The sequence below is a fragment of the Leguminivora glycinivorella genome, chromosome Z (assembly GCF_023078275.1).
Source record: "Leguminivora glycinivorella isolate SPB_JAAS2020 chromosome Z, LegGlyc_1.1, whole genome shotgun sequence".
NCBI lineage: Eukaryota > Metazoa > Arthropoda > Insecta > Lepidoptera > Tortricidae > Leguminivora > Leguminivora glycinivorella.
In genome coordinates, this window is record NC_062998.1 from 1374351 (window position 1) to 1393429 (window position 19079).

At 39.5% G+C, this 19079-nt stretch overlaps 1 protein-coding gene across 1 annotated transcript; it reads left to right on the forward strand.

Moving 5' to 3' along the window:
- Positions 1 to 796: 796 nt before the first annotated feature.
- Positions 797 to 18341, forward strand: LOC125240722. The gene is made up of 6 exons (XM_048148755.1): positions 797 to 1014; positions 5876 to 6030; positions 9047 to 9137; positions 10024 to 10170; positions 16663 to 16782; positions 18105 to 18341. The coding sequence occupies exons 1-6, from the start codon at positions 955 to 957 to the stop codon at positions 18327 to 18329; spliced, it is 798 nt and encodes a 265-aa protein (XP_048004712.1). The 5' UTR covers positions 797 to 954; the 3' UTR covers positions 18330 to 18341.
- The last annotated feature ends 738 nt before the right edge of the window (positions 18342 to 19079 follow it).

Consider the following 19079-nt stretch of genomic DNA (forward strand, 5'->3'; position numbering starts at 1 on the left):
GTGAAGTACTTTAAAAGTCCCTATAAAGCTGGGTCCACACTTGTGATAATATACCGAACATTATCCCGTGACCATATCACGAACACGTGTCAGTACTTTATGTGGACGTCTTTTGTTACGCGAACAATTTGTTACAAGCTGCAGTACGGCATAATCCATTCCGGACACTGGAAGAAACTGCCGCACACAGGATAACTGTCAGGACAATGTATGAGGTTACGATCTACAAACCAGTCCCAATGTGGACGCTGGTCTGTGTACTGTCACGCATTAAAGTTACGTGTTTCGAGCCGATCCATCGAAAGTCGGTTTTTGTCAAAGGATTCGCTATGTGACCAGGACACGTCCACACTTGCTTTTTGACACGTGTCGGAGTACGCCAGATGACACAGATACAGACATGGGACAGACATGGGATAGAAGTGGATCACGTCAAGACGTGTCCTGGCGGTGCGTCCACTGCGTCCCTAGCAATTATTGGAGGAAGAATAACAATCGCGCGTGCCACGCCACGCACCAGTCTAGTTCGCCACCATATGCGTCTACACTTGTAACATTTCGTCGTACTCATGGATTGTGACCGTGTCAGCACAACCTAGATCGTCCACATTTAGCGTAACATGTCCTGTTCGATGTCACGTAGTCCGGTCCGTCGCCATGTCACAAGTGTGGACCATGCTTAACATTAACTATAATAAAATACCTACATACCTATATATTGACCTATAAATATACTACCAATTCTATGACATAACTACCGTACCGGCCATTACACCACTCAATACGCAAATAAAAGGCGAAACGTTACCCAACATTTTTATTATTCCGCGCGGATTTTTTTAACAATTTCGTCGTCTATAAAAACGTTACACGGCGTACGTGCCCATAAAAACGATTTTCAGCGGAGATTTTAAAATTCAAACGGTTTTTTGTTTTTTTTTTTTTTGTTTTATTATGTGTAGGATAGTGTTACTATTTTTGCTGGTGCGTGGGACATCGCAGTTTTTTGATGAGGTAGGCATTTAATTTTTAATGTTAAAAATATGTAATTTACTTAATACTTAATATCTTATAAAATAAAATTGTGGAAACCACCACCACCACATTCGCCACCAGTGGGCTTGATAGCTTTTTAGGGTTCCGTCCGTCCGTCCGTCCGTCCGTCCGTCCGTCCGTCCGTCCGCGGATAATCTCAGTAACCGTTAGTACTAGAAAGCTGAAATTTGGTATCAATATGTTGTATATCAATCACGCCAACAAAGTGCAAAAATAAAAAATGGAAAAAAATGTTTTATTAGGGTACCCCCCCCCCCTACATGTAAAGTGGGGGCTGATATTTTTTTTCATTCCAACCCCAACGTGTGATATATTGTTGGATAGGTATTTAAAAATGAATAAGGGTTTACTAAGATCGTTTTTTGATAATATTAATATTTTCGGAAATAATCGCTCCTAAAGGAAAAAAAAGTGCGTTTGAACCATATGTTTAAAAATATAAAAAAAATCACAAAAGTAGAACTTTATAAAGACTTTCTAGGAAAATTGTTTTGAACTTGATAAGTTCAGTAGTTTTTGAGAAAAATACGAAAAACTACGGAACCCTACACTGAGCGTGGCCCGACACGCTCTTGGCCGGTTTTTTATTATATTATAAATATGTAGGTACATCATAATTATTTTATGTTATCAATGAATATTATAACACTACACACGCTGTTTTAACCCCCGACGCAAAAACGACAGGGTAACACCTTTAATTAAGTTTGACGTGTCTGTATGTCTGTCTGTCTGTGTGTGTGTCTGTCTGTGGCATCGTAGCTCCCGAACGGATGAACCGATTTCGATTTAGTTTTTTTTTGTTTGAAAGCTGAGTTAGTCGTATGTTTTAATGAAAATCGGTCCACTATGTCGAGGGTCGGGGTTTTTCAAAATTTTAATTTTGTGGTTAGGTTAGTTATTGAATTCCGTTTTTTTAAGGGGATATTCTTTAGTTCAAATACAATTAATTTTTCTAAGAAACTAGCCTCTTAACTCTTACGGTATTGAATTATTAAAAAAAATACTGAACGCGTGTGTGGCATTATAATACTTTTTTTATATTAAAGGAAAAAATGGAAAAATTTACGCTTCCGGCGGGACTTGAACCCGAAGTCCCGCCGGAAGCGTAAATTTTTTCCATTTTTTCCTTTAATATAAAAATGTTTAGAATCGTTAGCAGACGTTTCTGCTTAATAAAAAAAAAAAAATTAATCATAATACTTACCACTTCCTATTGTTATTTGTTTTGACATGTGCCGTCAAACACTTGACAATGACTTTAATGTTATGATTAAGGTCCTCTCACACTAATTAATCCATTAATTATGTATGAAGACGAAAAGAAAAAAATAATTAACAAAAAGCGATATCCAGCGTGGTTCCTGATGATGAACCTAACTGCGTGTGCGAATTTAACGGAAAACAAAAAAACACGGTGTAAAAGAAACGCCTCACAAAGAGCACAAGTCGAAACAAACTGCATGTAAATAAGACTGGCCACGAACAAAACGAAAACAAAGGCCATTTTTAAAATATATCAGCTTTTCAGTGACAGCGATGTGTCATGGCGCCCAAAGCCTGTTTCAGAATTGAATGCACAATGAAATATTATATTTGTATTGCTATTCGGTGCCGTAGACTAATATTTATAGACACCGCGATAAATAAAGATAGAATATCTTAAGAAATGTCTGATGCGATACGTACGAGTATAGCCATTGTGCCAATGATATCTCCAAATTTCAATATGTTGAAATCTGAAGGAGTGATAGAGTGACTCTAAATATATCGTTATTTCATTGTAAAACAAGCGATTGCCTTCATTTATACATGTTTACTTTTAAACTGAAATAGATATCATACACGAAAGAAAAAACGACAAGGCCCTCTGGTGGCCGAGCCGGAAATCGAACCCGGGTCTTCAGTTTACGCGGCTAACGTAATATAGTAGTGTGACTACTTGAAAAACAACAAATCAAAAAATATTCAATAAAATAATTTGATTTCTTCCCTAGTTGTATGTTTGCTTTTATTTAACATGTGGCCTGTTTTACTAAGGTGACAAATGTTGCCTGACAATGACACATTTCCTTCCATTACTTGCCCATGCCCAACTGAAGAACCTAAGTATCAATGTCACATAAGAAATGGCCACGAAATTGTCAAGGTTCAGTGTCAATTAACATAGTAAAACTCCTGTAGCTCCTCACGATAACATACGGACAAGTTTAGTAGCCCTCTGCATCTGCACGTTGGTCCAATACCTTGGGCCAATGGGTACAGCGGCCTTCTGCAAATCAGCGTTTGCGTCAAACTGAATCAGAACGGGAGCAGTATAGGGAATTTGACTGTTCTTAAAATAAAATATTTTATACCGTGCACGAAATAAAGCATCAAATAAATATAAGAAAAACATGGACAGAAGTTATTTTTAAATGCAATTACTATTTCATAAATTCGGTAGAAATATATCAAGTAACTGAATTGACCGTGACGTCACTCAATTCGATTTCATATTAATTCCATATTAGCAAGTCGTTTAAGTTCGTTTTGACAGTTCTTAAAAAGAAGCTGATTTGACTAGAAGGCAAGTAGCCTATTGCCGTCAAAAAATAATGAAACGTTTTGCCTTATTAAACGGATAAATATATTATGGTCGCGCGATAAATGATAAAACATCAGGTCGTCCTTATCGCACTATTTGTAAGTGCGATAGCGACGGCCCGATGTTTTATCATTTATCGCGCGACCATGATTGCCCTGCTGGTCACTCACGTGAGTTACAAAATCAGGCGTTTAGGTTTTAGGTTTAAAGACATTTGTTCTCATAAGGATCATATCACTGACATGAGAAAAATAAAAATAAATACATATTTATATCTAGATAAAGTTTAAACATGTATTGGCATTTCACTAAGCTATAGAAAAATAGTCACAAGTATGATATCCACGGTTTTTTATGTAACCGACAAAGTGGGACGGTCGGCACTATACTTTGCGGCCCTGAAAAGGTGCTTAAATTTGACATTTTTGCACCATCATCATCATCATCCTCCTTGCGTTGTCCCGGCATTTGCCACGGCTCATGGGAGCCTGGGGTCGGCTTTGACAACTAATCCCAAGATTTGGCGTAGGCACTAGTTTTTACGAAAGCGACTGCCATCTGACCTTCCAACCCGAAGGGTAACTAGGCCTTATTGGAATGAGTCCGGTTTCCTCACGATGTTTTCCTTCACCGAAAAGCGACTGGCAAATATCAAATGACATTTCGTATATTATAAGTTCAGAAAAACTCATTGGTACGAGCCGGGTTCGAACCCGCGACCTCCGGATCGAAAGTCGCACGCTCTTACCGCTAGGCCACCAGCGCACATTTTTGCACCGGCATCAAAATAATAACTTGATTAGAGTCTTATTAATCAGTTTTTATTGAAACCCGATTTTCGGTAGGTTTTGCCATATTTCACTAAACTGCCCGTAGCTCCGTAACTAGAACCGACAAAGTGGGACGTTTTACTAAACTCACTCACAGATGTTCATCTAATAGACAAGTGATCTTTGATGGCACTCACACTGCAGTTTTGGCTAGAAGCGTTACTTGAATTTTAAAACACATTTTAAAGTACAGCGAGGATGAGAGAGCCTTGTACTGACGTTTTTAGGGTTCCGTAGTCAACTAGGAACCCTTATAGTTTCGCCATGTCTGTCTGTCTGTCTGTCCGTCCGTCCGTCCGTCCGTCCGCGGATAATCTCAGTAACCGTAAGCACTAGAAAGCTGAAATTTGGTACCAATACGTATATCAATCACGCCAACAAAGTGCAAAAATAAAAAATGGAAAAAAATGTTTTATTAGGGTACCTCCCCTACATGTAAAGTGGGGGCTGATATTTTTTTTCATTCCAACCCCAACGTGTGATATATTGTTGGATAGGTATTTAAAAATGAATAAGGGTTTACTAAGACCGTTTTTTGATAATATTAATATTTTCGGAAATAATCGCTCCTAAAGGAAAAAAAAGTGCGTCCCCCCCCCTCTAACTTTTGAACCATATGTTTAAAAAATATGAAAAAAATCACAAAAGTAGAACTTTATAAATACTTTCTAGGAAAATGTTTTGAACTTGATAGGTTCAGTAGTTTTTGAGAAAAATACGAAAAACTACGGAACCCTACACTGAGCGTGGCCCGACACGCTCTTGGCCGGTTTTGTAATACTTAATTTTCTTACGTGTGAAAATGTATACAGTCAAAAGTTTAAAGCAGGTTAGTAAAAGCAGACACTGGCCACTGACACGATTCCAGTCACTGGCCACCCCCTCTCGGTTACTTTACAGTTACCGCCTGTCAAAAACTGGAACAGTCGACCTGTCATATTGAGTAATATTATAAATGGGAACGTGTGTCTGTTTGGTTGTCCGTCTTTCACGGCAAAACGGAGCGACGAATTGACGTGATTTTTTAAGTGGAGATATTTGAAGGGATGGAGAGTGACATAGGCTACTTTTTGTCTTTTTCTAACGCGAGCGAAGCCGCGGGCAAAATAAATAAATAAATAAATATTGGGGACACCTTACACAGATCAACTTAGCCCCAAACTAAGCAAAGCTTGTACTATGGGTGCTAAGCGACGACATACTTACTTAAATAGATAAATACATACTTACATACATAGAAAACATCCATGACTCAGGAACAAATATTTGTTGCTCATTACACAAATACATGCCCTTACCGGGATTCGAACCCAGGACCGCGGCTTAGCAGGCAGGGTCACTACCGACTGAGCCAGACCGGTCGTCGAAGCTAGTTGATAATGAACCTTTAACTCCTTTCCAGAAATTCTTTAACGACAACCGCCACATAGCCAAAGCCGTGGTGGAGGCACTCCAGGACCGGCAATTCAACGACCAGCTGACCTTCGACCTCAAGAAGGAGAACCAGGTCTTCCTCAACAGGACTATGTCGCTGCTCATCAAATATATTGTCAAGAGGTACCTTCATCATCAGCTCTTCATCGCCCACTGCTGAGCACAGTACGCCACTTGACCCGGTCCTGATCTATTCTCCTCCAGTTTTCTAGCAATTTTCTGGAGGTCGTCCACCCAATGAGCCAACGGATACCAAGCGCTTTTTACATCTGTAAGCGGACACGATTCAGAGGTAACTTACGTTAAAGAAAGAGCGATAAAACCTCTCGATCTCAAAAAGGAAAAAAACAAGTCGTTCTCACCAGATCCAGGGTGTCTGTTAGGTAGAAAGAGTGCGAAAGGTATATAAAGAAAGATGTAGCAAAAACCTTTAATCTAAAGAAGAAACATTAGGTGTTCCTCGATTCAGGTAGAAAGATATATAAAGAAAAATAGAAAAAGAGACAGATGTGGCCAAAGCTGTTGTAACTTCAGGACCGGCAATTCAACGACCATCTGACCTTCGATCTCAAGAAGGAGAACCAGGTCTTCCTCAACAGGACTATATCGCTGCTCATCAAATATATTGTTAAAAGGTATAATGTAGAACTTAGTATGTAACCTCAGTACGAGTACAGATGTATTGAGAAAACGGTTTCCTTCGAAAACGTGGAAAGAAACGAAATTATGGATAAGTTACATTTGCCCCCCCGTCGAGATTTGTCCCTATGTACCTTACTAAAATCGTGACGTAAAGGAAAAAATTTAGGACACATTTTTTTATCGTCAGGATCGAATCAGCTTGTGATTCTTCTCTTCATTAATATTCTATCATACAGTATGGCCACTCCCACTCCCCGCTGAAAGTGCCGCCCACCCCCTCTCGGTTACCTCACAGTTACAGCCTGTCAGAAACGCGAACAGTCGACCTGTCATAATTCACTCATACAAGCACAGTACGCGTTCACCTACACGAGCTTAGAATGTGTGCTAGGAACGCGCCACTTTCATATATTTGATCGCCAGTGTCCGAGATGTGTCCATACTAATATTTATAAATGGGGAAGAGTAAAACTAATTGTTTAAATAGGTCAATATAATAAACAGATTGTTACTTTTTCTATTAAAAGATTGAAAATTCATCGAAGACATTATTTTTTTATATTGCTCAAAAGACAGCCTGATTGATTTGGATCCTAGCCAGAAATAGGAGCTATACAATACACGCATACCTGCATCACAGTATAATAAAGAGTACTATCGTGCAGTATGACCACTTCCGCTCCCCGCTGAAAGTGCCGCCCACCCGCTCTCGGTGACTTCACATGTACCGCCTGTCAAAAACGCGAACAGTCGACCTGTCATATCTCACTCATACAAGCATGGTACGCGTTCACCTACAAGAGCTTGGACTGTGCTAGCAACTAATAAAGGCTTACTTTGCTATTCGAAAACAGATAGCAAAATTGCATTTTATTCACAAGAGTGCAAAGTAATTTCATACAAATTTTAACTTGATGTCTTAAGCTGGCTTGTAGAATTTTCTTATAAATGATGATTTTGAATCAGAAAAATCTAATAAATTGATGGATTTGATTTAATTTGATGTTTTAAGTCAGTATTTTGTTCGTGTTGGTGTGGTGAAATTTTTGTGTTTCACTCGGTGGCAAAGTTTATTTAACCTTCGTGCCTTGAAACCCTCGCAACGCTCAAGATTCCAATTTGTGACCCACGAGCGCAGCGAATATTAGAATCTTTCGCTTGCTCGGGTATCAATATTGGTGCGCATAAACAACAACTTTGCCCCCTTGTAAAACAAATAACAATAACTATTGATCGCCAGTGTCCGAGATGTGCCTGCAACATTGACTTTCTTTAGCAACTGATATTGGAGAACTTTTACGTACTTAATTTTTATTTATATGAAAATATTTACATAATTATATAAGAAAGTAAGACTAAACTTGAAAACTAGCTATTATATAATTTTAATTTTTTTTTTCGTAAAATTTCTTGGCTTATCGCAATGCTGATACGTTATGCGAGGAAGTCGCCAGCTCTTCGTTCACCAGTTACCTCAACCAGAGGTTTCACGATTTCTGATGTCTTTTTTGTTATTTTTATTATGATGAACTATAGTGTCCTCTCCTGGGATCTTGGATTTAGTCGCTTTGGTGGCGTAGCCGAATGCCATTCCTGCGACACGAAACGAAAACGAAACGCAGCGAAAGGTAGTCTGGCTCTGTCGCGCCAATACGCAATAGCGATAGAGATAGATATCTACGAGCGTTTCGTTTCGTGCGCGTTTATGCCATGTACCCAGGGTCGTGAAAAGTGGAAGATTCTTCAAAGAGCCCTATGTCTCTCTGAGGGATTACAGGATATATATCATCATGACATACATTTGCTGTTATATCTATATCTGAATGAACCTTTTGTGAGAGAATAAATGTTTGTATTTGTGACTTTATTAGAATATAGTGGCAGGTAGGTTATGTCCAACGAACTGATGTTTGTGGGGGTGTGGTTTTTTGCTGCAGTAGTTAAGTATTAAGACGATACGGTAGGGGTCAATTCTCCATACAAACGCTCTCAACTATTTCCTCCCTGGTTTTTGAAGATAGAACATTGTTTTTTCAACACAGATTGTTACTATTTTTATCTGTGTCGGACCGTTTTAATTTTTCTGATATTCTGCTTTTTAAAGACTCTAGAGTAAATCAAAAATTTCCAAAAACGGCTTTTTACATTGTGGCGCAAAAAAATTTACCAAAAAAGCTAAACGGTCCGACATAGATTATTAAATTTCATTGTTATTCAGATTCTCAAATTTCGTCCCGATTGATTAAGTTTTGAAGGAGAAAAGAGTCGAGAGCGGAACCTCGATTTTAAAGAATTTTTTGAAATATCTTTTGACTGACTTGTTCTTAATGGACAATTTTTTGATAAATCTAGTTAATAACACTTGTATATTTAACTAAAATTCCCAAAATTCCCAAGGAGGCTCCTTTCCATTTTAGCATTTTCGCTACCGTATCCTTTTAAAATAACTAACTATTTATGTAGTGCATCCGGTAATTAATAAATTAATTTGCTACAGGGAGGTGGACTTCTACCGAAAACGTCGCGCAGAAGCCATCAGTCGCAAGATCTACTCCGCGCTCGTCATGAAGCTCATCGATATAGCTCGGGTAAGTAACTAAATTTATGGCTAGGTCATATATACACCGTGTTTTTTTGTTTTCCGTTAAATTCGACAGGTCGTTAGGTTCGTTATCAGCTAACACCCTGTATAACACTTTTAGTAAAATTCGCAAAAAAAAAATTTCATCGTTTTCATACATAATAAATGAATTTATTAGTGTGAGAGACCCGAATAACATTCAAGTTAGTTTCAAATGATTGACGGCACATGTCAAAACAAATATAACATTAGAAATTGGTAGAGGCCGTCACACACGTGTTCAGTAATTATTTTTATCTCGATGACCGTAAGAGTTAAGACGCTAGTTTCTTAGACAAATTAATTGTATTAGATTTAAAGAACCAACCCTCAAAGTTCAATAAAAACAGGATGTGGATCAATAAGAGCGTGTCATATATTTTTGCGAGTCTATCTATTTTTAACCCCCGACGCAAAAACGACGGGGAACACCCCGGGGGTTCATCCGTTCGGGAGCTACGATGCCACAGATAGACACACACACAGACAGACAGACAGACACACAGACAAACAGACAGACAGACACGTCAAACTTATAACAATAAGTTTGACGTGTCTGTCTGTCTGTTTGTCTGTTTGTCTGTCTGTCTGTCTGTCTGTGTGTGTTATAACAATAAGTTTGACGTGTCTGTCTGTCTGTTTGTCTGTCTGTGTGTGTGTGTCTATCTGTGGCATCGTAGCTCCCGAACGGGTGAACCGACTTAGATTTAGTTTTTTTTTGTCTGAAAGCTAGTTAGTCGGGAATGTTCTTAGCCATGTTTCATGAAAATCGGTCTACTAAGTCGCGGTCGGGGTTTTTTTTTTAATTTTAATTTTGTGGTTAGGTTATTTTAACTAGATTATTTGATTTCCAGGATCTACCCAGAAACCAGTCGGCGACCCAGCGCATAGACACCGCACACCACTACTACATGACGGTGGAATCGCGAGATCTACACGACGAGATCGCCGACAGACAAGTGTTCCATGTTTGCGCCAGGCTTTATGACATCCTGTTCACTGTAAGTAATATTTTTATAACTAGGACTAAAGAAAATATACAAAATAAGACACTCAAAAATTAGAGAGAAAAGCAAGGTAACCGATGCTCTCACACACGCCCTCAAACTCAAGTGGAACTGGGCTGGTCATATCGCCCGTATGACAGACAAAAGATGGACCATACAAACCACAAAATTATCAAACAAATTCCTAATGTGTGGTCACCTGGTCCGTAGTATTTCTTTGCAGGCGTTTCATTATTATTTTAAGTAAAACGGTACATTTGTCTTTACTGATCGATGGAGCAATAGTTAGTAAATATTTTTTACTGACGAGTAGACTATAGCAATTGCCTATTTAACAACTAAATGTTACGTAAATTGATTTATTTTTATGATAAACGTTTCAATTGAGGGAACACCTTTAATCGATGGCATCTTTTACAAACTAAAGCTTGAATTTACAATGATTCGAGTACTTTTACTAACTCTCATTTTTAACCGACTTCAAAAAAGGAGGAGGTTCTCAATTCGACTGAATGTTTTTTTTTTTTTGTATGTATGTTATTCGATATCTCCGAGAATCGTGGACCGATTTTCAAAATTTTTTTTTTGATCGAACCGGTATAACCCCGAGATGGTCCCATTGGCACCAAGTCAGGGTCTGATTATGGGATCCTGGAGAAATCGAGGGAACTCTTCAAATGTTATAGGCACATGTAATGTTTTTAGTCTATTTTTCAAAGGTACACCAGTATTTACGTCTGATGGTAATAATTTTATGTGGCTGAGCTGATGATGGAAGGTCAACTCCTCAATGGTTAGGAGTTTAAGGATAATTCTTTCACTACTGTACATGTATTCGGACTGATACATATAATATCACTAGGAACCACTAAAAATCAACAAATAAATAAACTTTTTAACAAAAAATATAACCGCCTTCAAAAATAAGCGCGTTACAAAACACGGAGAAACTAAAAAGCCAAAAATAATAAACCTTTCAATTCAGATTTCTTATCGTATTGCAATAAGCTAAACATCCAAATTATAAACAAATCAATTATTTTTGGAGTCGGTACCAGCCTGTGTATGGTTGGGTGGGGCAAACAGGCAATAGCAAGGCGACGAACAGGTCTGGTACCGACTACAAAAATAATTGATTTGTTTATAATTTGGATGTTTAGCTTATTGCAATACGATAAGAAATCTGAATTGAAAGGTTTATTATTTTTGGCTTTTTAGTTTCTCCGTGTTTTGTAACGCGCTTATTTTTGAAGGCGGTTTTATTTTTTGTTAAAAAGTTTTAAATAATACTATTGTTATCCCTTAATGTGAACTTATCGCGATCGATTGAGGGACCGCATTCTACATGCCTTTTTTTCGTATTGAGTTAATTAGCAGAAAGGAGTCACAATTAATGAAATTAGTTTTACAAATCTTTTACTAAGAGTAGTCATTTACAGAAGTTGTAAATTTGAAGTGGATACCTAATATGCACGACTGAGGGTCCACCTTTAACCGAATGTAACTTTTACAAATTATTGGTTGAATTTACAATCGTTTGAGAACTTTTACTAAAGACTGACATGCTCAAAAGCTCGAAATTCTAACGTGGACCCTCAATGGGAACGCACATAGCTTTAACGGTAATTTTTAGTTCACCGTGTATTTTTGGCACCCTGTTTGCATCTATGTATATTACCCTGTACTAAGGTAGGTATAATCGAATTTATGGCAGATTTTTATGGCGAACCGAATCTCGTGAGTAAACTTGTATAATAATAACGCCATTTTTATGGCCAGAATCTGAGGTTAGGCCGTCTCAGAGGAAATAGGAACTGTATATCAAGGCGTCCCGTGCCTGCCAAACGGCCATATCTCTATTTTTTTTTATTTTTGAGATTATTTCAGATTTGGGTTTGGAATCATTAAAATTACCACCTTGATTCACAAACTTGTGTTGAAGTCGAAACTTTGATACGCGTCTTTTATTATCTTTATTACTTATCTTTATTGGGAAACAAACAGCTTACAATTTTACAGAATATAGGTTACAGTCATGACTAATACATGAGCCAAAACAGTTTCCACTAATGGAATAAAGCAGAATTGCTCGAAGGGTACTTAATTTTAATTATTACTATTACTTATTATACTTATTTTTATAAATAGTACATTACGATACAAGTGCGTAAAAAAAGGAAGAATTTCCTTTTCGCACGTGTATCGTACGACGTTTTTCAGTACAGATGGCCCTCCGAAATTTCGACCTGGCATATAATGAACCACTTCTCGCACTAGTGCGTAAAAAAAACACGATCTGTACCGAAAAGTGTTTTTTTCAGTACAGATGCTGATTTTTGCCCGCGCTAATGCGCAAGGTGATAATTTTTTTGTCAGGTCGAAACTTCAGACGGCCATCTGTACTGAAAAACGTCGTACAATATACGTCCGAAAAGGAAATTCGTAACTGTCGATTTAAAACAATCCCTCCGGTCGTGTTTTAATTTGTCGCCACTCGTTTAGAACTTCCTCTTTTACGCACTTGTATCGTAATGTACTATTTTTTGAGATGTGGCCGTTTAGCAGACAGGGAACGGAGGGACAGGAAGACATAGTAAGCTTCGGACACAACTAACGGCCTTGGTGTAATCAGCCATTGGATTTTAGGGGGCAAATGACCGCTACTACAAACCAAAGAGTATTTATCATTCATCTCTAGACGTCAATGAGTTTCGGACGTGTTAATTAAGATATTTAATTATTCGCGTGCATAATTCTGCATTTCGTGCGTAATCTGGGTCATTACTCAGCTATCGCGTTTCGTGGCTGTAGTATAATGTCGACATAGGATAACTAAGTGTTTGAAATGTCAAACGGGAATAGTCCCTTTAACCGGAGTGGCCTAACGCGTCGCAGCCCGCCCTCGACGCCCACGCCGCAGCCCGTCCTGCCCGCGCCCGCGCCCGCAAACATGGAGCAGGATGAAGAGCCCCCGAAGGTCATTGCTACAAGTGACATCAAAGCTTGGTTTAAAAAGATAGATCTAAACTTGCAAGACATTAGCCAAACAGCAGCAGAAGGTAAACTTAACATTGACCAGAAGCTCAGAATAAGCACTCTTTGTCGCAACGTGACTCATTACGCCTCACAAATGGCTATTGAGTACCAATCGCTAAAATCCCATGCGATCCAAGCTTATCAGTCGCATCAAGCTCACCAGGAAAAAACTGACCTAGTGCAACGCATCCAAGACCTACAGAGGACGATTGAGGAATCCAGCCGACCAGACCCTGGACCAGTTTCATTTGCCGATGCCCTGAAGAAATCTGGAACGAGGTATGTCCAACCGTCTAATATCAGCTCAGTCGCAATATACCCTGTGGACAAATTGAAGTCGAGCGAGGAGACAAAATCCCTCGTTCAAAAGATTATTCGGCCCGACGAAATGAAACTGCACGTGAGAGGGTTACGCAAAGTAAGAAACGGCGGTGTAGTGATAAGCACTGATTCTAAAGAGGACATTGTAAAACTGAAACAATCATCACAGTTCACTACCTCTGGACTCACTGTTGACGAGCCACTAAAACGCAAGCCCAGAATTGTCATAATTGGAGTTCCCGCGGAAATGCATGAAAATGATGTCCTGAAGTGCATTTATAAACAAAACTTGGACGATAAGATACAGGACTGGACGCTCGAGAAATTTTTGACCGCTACGAGACTTAGTCACAAATCCGGGAAAAAGGATGCTGAGTCCTGTAATTACATAATTGAGGTTCCTGGAGTGATCGGCAAGGCCCTAATTAAGAATGACAGGATTTTTGTGAACTGGTCGTCGTGCCCAGTGAGAGATTTCACCCTAGTCACACGTTGCTTCAAATGCCAGCTCTACAATCATGCTGCAAAGACCTGCAAAATGGAGTGCAACATCTGCGGACATTGCGGGGAAGCGGGTCACACTTTCAAAGAATGTCCAAAAAAGGACAAACCTCCGAAGTGTGCAACCTGTTCGCACTTCAAGAAACCGAACGACCATCAAACAGGCGACCCCGACTGCCCAGCGAGACAAATGGCTGAGAAAAGATTCATAAATTCTGTAGACTATGAAGGCGCTTAGGAGCGCCTCTTAACATATTTTCATAGTACTTTTTATTCCCATTAGATTATCCTTCTTATGTATAATATGATCTTGCTCCACCTAATAGACAATTTTCTGTGTCAGAGTCTAAAGTATACGATGTCGCGGCTCTCACACAAATTTCTGGCTCTGCCGGAACCCACTGACAATTTTAGCAATTTAAATAACTCTACAGAACCTTATTTTAACATACTTAAATCACGTAATGCATGCAATTTGTCACTAATGAAGCATAAACAAACTTGAAAATGATTTACGTAAATTTGATTTTGACCCTGTTTATTAAAATTCTGCTGATATAGGAAATAGCATGTTATACTTTAGTAAAAATGTGTATCAAGCTAAATTACTTAACACAAGAAAAACACGTATTATTCATATACACCCATGTAGCTATGTTTATTGTATGACGTAGGTACGATGATACAGAAATTTTGCTTATGGTTGTAAATTAATTAATTACCTAGTTGAGAACCTGCTGTAATATGTTTTTTGTTTATTTATAATTAAAATAATTAGCTTTATTATAGTGAATAATTAATAATAATTTACCAATTAAGTCCTTGTTATTGCCTGAAACACAGGAACTATCCTAGCTCAGGCATTTGTATAAATCATCCCTTGTAAAATTCTTAGTCTTTAAGAAAAACCAATGTACACTTATGTTATTCATAATAAATTATTTCTATTTCTATTTCTATTTCTTTGAAAATAGTAGTTTTTCTAATAACATATTTAATTTTTGTATCCAGATACTTAATACAAAAAACTGTAATAATGTACTTTTCAGTACAGATGGTGCTATTTAACCTCCGACGCAAAAACGACGGGGTGTTATAAGTTTGACGTGTCTGTCTGTGTGTGTCTGTCTGTCTGTCTGTGTGTGTCTGTCTGTTGCATCGGAGCTCCCAAACGGATGAACCGATATAGACTTAGTTTTTTTGTCTGAAAGCTGAGTTAATCGGAAGTGTTCTTAGCCATGTTTCATGATATTCGGTTTATTATGTCGCGGTCGGGGTTTTTTTTTAAAGTAATTTTAATTTTGTGGATATTTTTACGGACTAGTTTGAGAAGTGGTTCATTATATACCTCTGCTCGATCGTGTTTTAATTTTTCAGTACAGATGGTGTTTTTTTTACGCACTAGTGCGAGAAGTGGTTCATTATATGCCAGGTCGAAACTTCGGAGACTCATCTGTACTGAAAAACGTCGTACGATACACGTGCGAAAAGGAAGTTCGAAACGAGTGGCGATAAATTAAAACACGACCGAAGGGAGTGTTTTAAATCGACACGAGTTTTTTTTACGCACTTGTATCGTAATGTACTATATCGCCACTCGTTTCGAACTTCTATTTTTTCGTACTAGTATCGTAATGTACTATTTCACTACAGATGGTGGTTTTATCACACTAGTGTGACAAGTGGGATTATTTTTGTCAAATCGATGTTTTTTCCCGAACTAGTTTACAAAATAGAACATTTATTGTTATGTCTAAACTTCTCAGGGCCATAATAGTGTACCTACTTGCGAAAAAGAAATTCGTGACTTGTGTCAATTTAAAACATTCTTCTTCTTTTTAATGAGCTAGATTCATGATCTAAGTTAGTTTCGAGCCCGTCATACCACACTGTACATCGTTTTCTGGGTACCCAACAACATAAATTTTCTTAGGTACCATGGAACTCAGTCAATCTTTGTAAGAATGCCCCATTATATTTGATGATGATGATGTGTTCCTGTTATCCCTCACTAGGGACATAGGGCTCTTAGAAGAATCTTCCACTTTTCACGATCCTGGGCGACTGTTTCCAAATCCTTCCAGCCTAGTCCACTTGCGCCAGCCTCCTTCTCCACTGACCGCCTCCACGTGGTACAAGGCCGTCCCGACCGTCTACTGCCAGGTGATTGCCAGCGGAGACCCTGCTTGGACAGGTGGTTGTCTGCTCTGCGTAGCACGTGCCCTATCCATCGCCACTTCCGTGCGCGTATTTCCTGGCCTACGGGTTTTTGTCCCGTCATCTGCCACAATCTAGCGTTTGAAATAGTTGTCGGCCAGTAAATACCCAAGATGCGCCGGAGACACTTGTTAATAAATACCTGCAACTGATTGGTGATGTCCTTCCTCACAAGAGTCACAAGCCATGTTTCGCAACTGTACAAAAGGACCGACTTGACGTTAGAGTTGAACATTCTAATTTTAGTACCCCGAGTTATTACGGTGGACGTCCAAACAGGCTTCAGCTGGGCATACGCTGCTCTCGCTTTATTGATGCGCGTCTCAACATCACTCTCCGCTCCCCTTGAAGGCCCTCTCTCCCATTATATTTAAGTACCATTTATTTATGTGGTTTTGTGATGTTTCACAGGCGCCCAGAATTTTCACCCAACTGGGAAGACCAGATGACCTGACGTCCAGGAACCTAGTTCGCCGTCTGCAGGACATTAATGTGAAGCCGGTTCACCTAGCCGCAATGCTGGTTATACAGGTAACTCTATAACCCATTTTTTATACCACGTCGGTGGCAAACAGGTATACGGTCCGCCTGATGGAAAGCCTGCAACTCATGGGGTATCACATGCGCGTTGCCGACCCATTAGAAACTTGTACACTCCTTTTAAAATATAGGAAATCATTGGACTATTAAAACAGCGTTGGTGGCTTAGCGGTAAGAGCGTGCGACTTCCAACCCGGAGTTCGCGGGTTCGATCCCCGGCTCGTACCAATGAGTTTTTCGGAACTTATGTGCGAAATGTCATTTGATATTTGCCAGTCGCTTTTCGGTGAAGGAAAACATCGTGAGGAAACCGGACTAATTCCAATAAGACCTAGTTACCCTTCGGGTTGGGAGGTCAGATGGCAGTCGCTTTCGTAAAATGCCTATGCCAAATCTTGAGATTATATTTAAAGTCACACACAGGTCGAACGCGATTAATTAACATTATTTTTACCTTTTTTCCCAACGTTTCGGCCAGGTTGCACTGGCCGTGGTCGCGGAAGACTGACGTCCCAGCAAAGTGTGCAGCTTTAAATATGTGTACAAAGCGCGAGAACTTAAAGTGTTATCTTGAGATTAGTTGTCAAAGCGGACTCCAGGCTCCTATGAGCCATGGAAAATGCCGGGATAACGAAAGGAGGATGATGATGATAGGAGTATTAGAACAGTGTCTTGTCAGTAGAGCGGCAGCGTTTTTCATGACCGTTTAAGCCAATTCCGTCGAATTTCCTTGGCGCGACTGCGCAACGACGCCTTTTTTCATCCATAGCGCCGATTGCATCCAGTGATATGTTAAGATCTACATATGAGGTAGAAAGCGTGTCCAATATTAGAAAAGAGCGACAAATATAAGAAGCAACTTTTGATGCAGCTTCTAATGTATTGTAGGACTGGCGATTTTCCACAACTCGACGTCTTACGCCTATTAAGCGTGATACCCGCCGGTTGGCTAGTCCTGCCATCCCAACTCCTCGAAAAAATAATTAATCCTACCAGACCCTTAGTGCTACTCCACACACAGCGGAAACCGCGCGGATGCAAACCGCTCGGATCAACCGGATCTTATTTCAATAGCTTAGTACTGGAACGTTCACACTACACCGCGCGGTTGTTCGGTCTAGTACCATGCTATTAAAATAAGATCTGCGCGGTTTCCACTGTGTCTGAACTGGCACTTAATGTTGAGTAGGACCTCGGGGAGGTCTCTCGGAGATCCAAGATGTTTTGCCCTGTACGGAGCCACTCCGCTGCACTCCAGCATCAGCATAAAATTTGACCACATTAAAACCTTTAACTGTCAATATCTCTTCCAGTACCACCTCCGTCGAACAGTCAACTACGCAATCCACAACAACGTTCTCGAGGTCCTAAGCGCCGAGCCTCATAAGGTCGGACCTGCCACCATCGGGACCTTGAAGGACTTAGCAGCACTTGTGTTACCAGTGGTGGAAATGCTGGATGTTCATTTAGCCCATTCCAGTCCAATGTTTAGAGATTCATGTCCGTCCACTTGGCTTGGTATTGTCAATCATAAATAATATTGGTCTCACTCTTGGTCTTTCATTATGTCCTGGTACCTTACTCGTCATCGCGTAAGCGGCTACTACAAGGGTGTCACATGCGAGTTGACATGAAATCAGAGGGACCTTAAATGGAAAATGGGAATGCTATTTATGATTAAAAAGCTGTTTATGACCAAGAGCTATTTATGATTAAAAATACCAAGCCAAGTCGATGGACATTTATTGTCTATCGACTTGGCTTGGTATTTTTGATTAAAGTACAAAAATTTCAAAGAGCCATAGAACGAAGCTTACTCGGTATAAAAATTAAAGATAAAGTAAGAAACACTGAAATTCGTAAGAGGACAAATATAATGGACGCAGCGGAAATGGCATGTCGCCTTAAGTGGCGATGGGCCGGACACACAGCGAGAGCCAAAGACGACCGATGGAGCCAAAGAGTTCTACACTGGTACCCACCAGATGGCGGGCGAGGGACAGGCCATCCGCTCCGACGATGGCGAGATGACATAACCGAACAGGCTGGCATAGCCTGGGCCAGTCTGGCAGCCGATAGAGAATTATGGTGCAACATGGAGGAGGCCTACGTCCAAAAATGGACAAACCCACATAAAATCTAATTTTAATTTCGTTTTTTAATTTCTTTTTAATTTCTTTTTTCTTTACAAATACTTAAGTACTAACTGTACACATAAGCTAAATCTGTATTTTTCTAACACACTATTTGGGAAATAAATGGCTTTTATTATTATTATTATTTGTATG

Excerpts from the sequence above, each read along its gene's own strand:
- LOC125240722 (XM_048148755.1), top strand. The coding sequence starts at position 955 with ATGTGTAGGATAGTGTTACTATTTTTGCTGGTGCGTGGGACATCGCAG. Across the intron at positions 1,015-5,875 it reads CATCGCAGTTTTTTGATGAG|AAATTCTTTAACGACAACCG; the intron begins GTAGGCATTTAA and ends ACTCCTTTCCAG. Across the intron at positions 16,783-18,104 it reads CCGCAATGCTGGTTATACAG|TACCACCTCCGTCGAACAGT; the intron begins GTAACTCTATAA and ends TATCTCTTCCAG.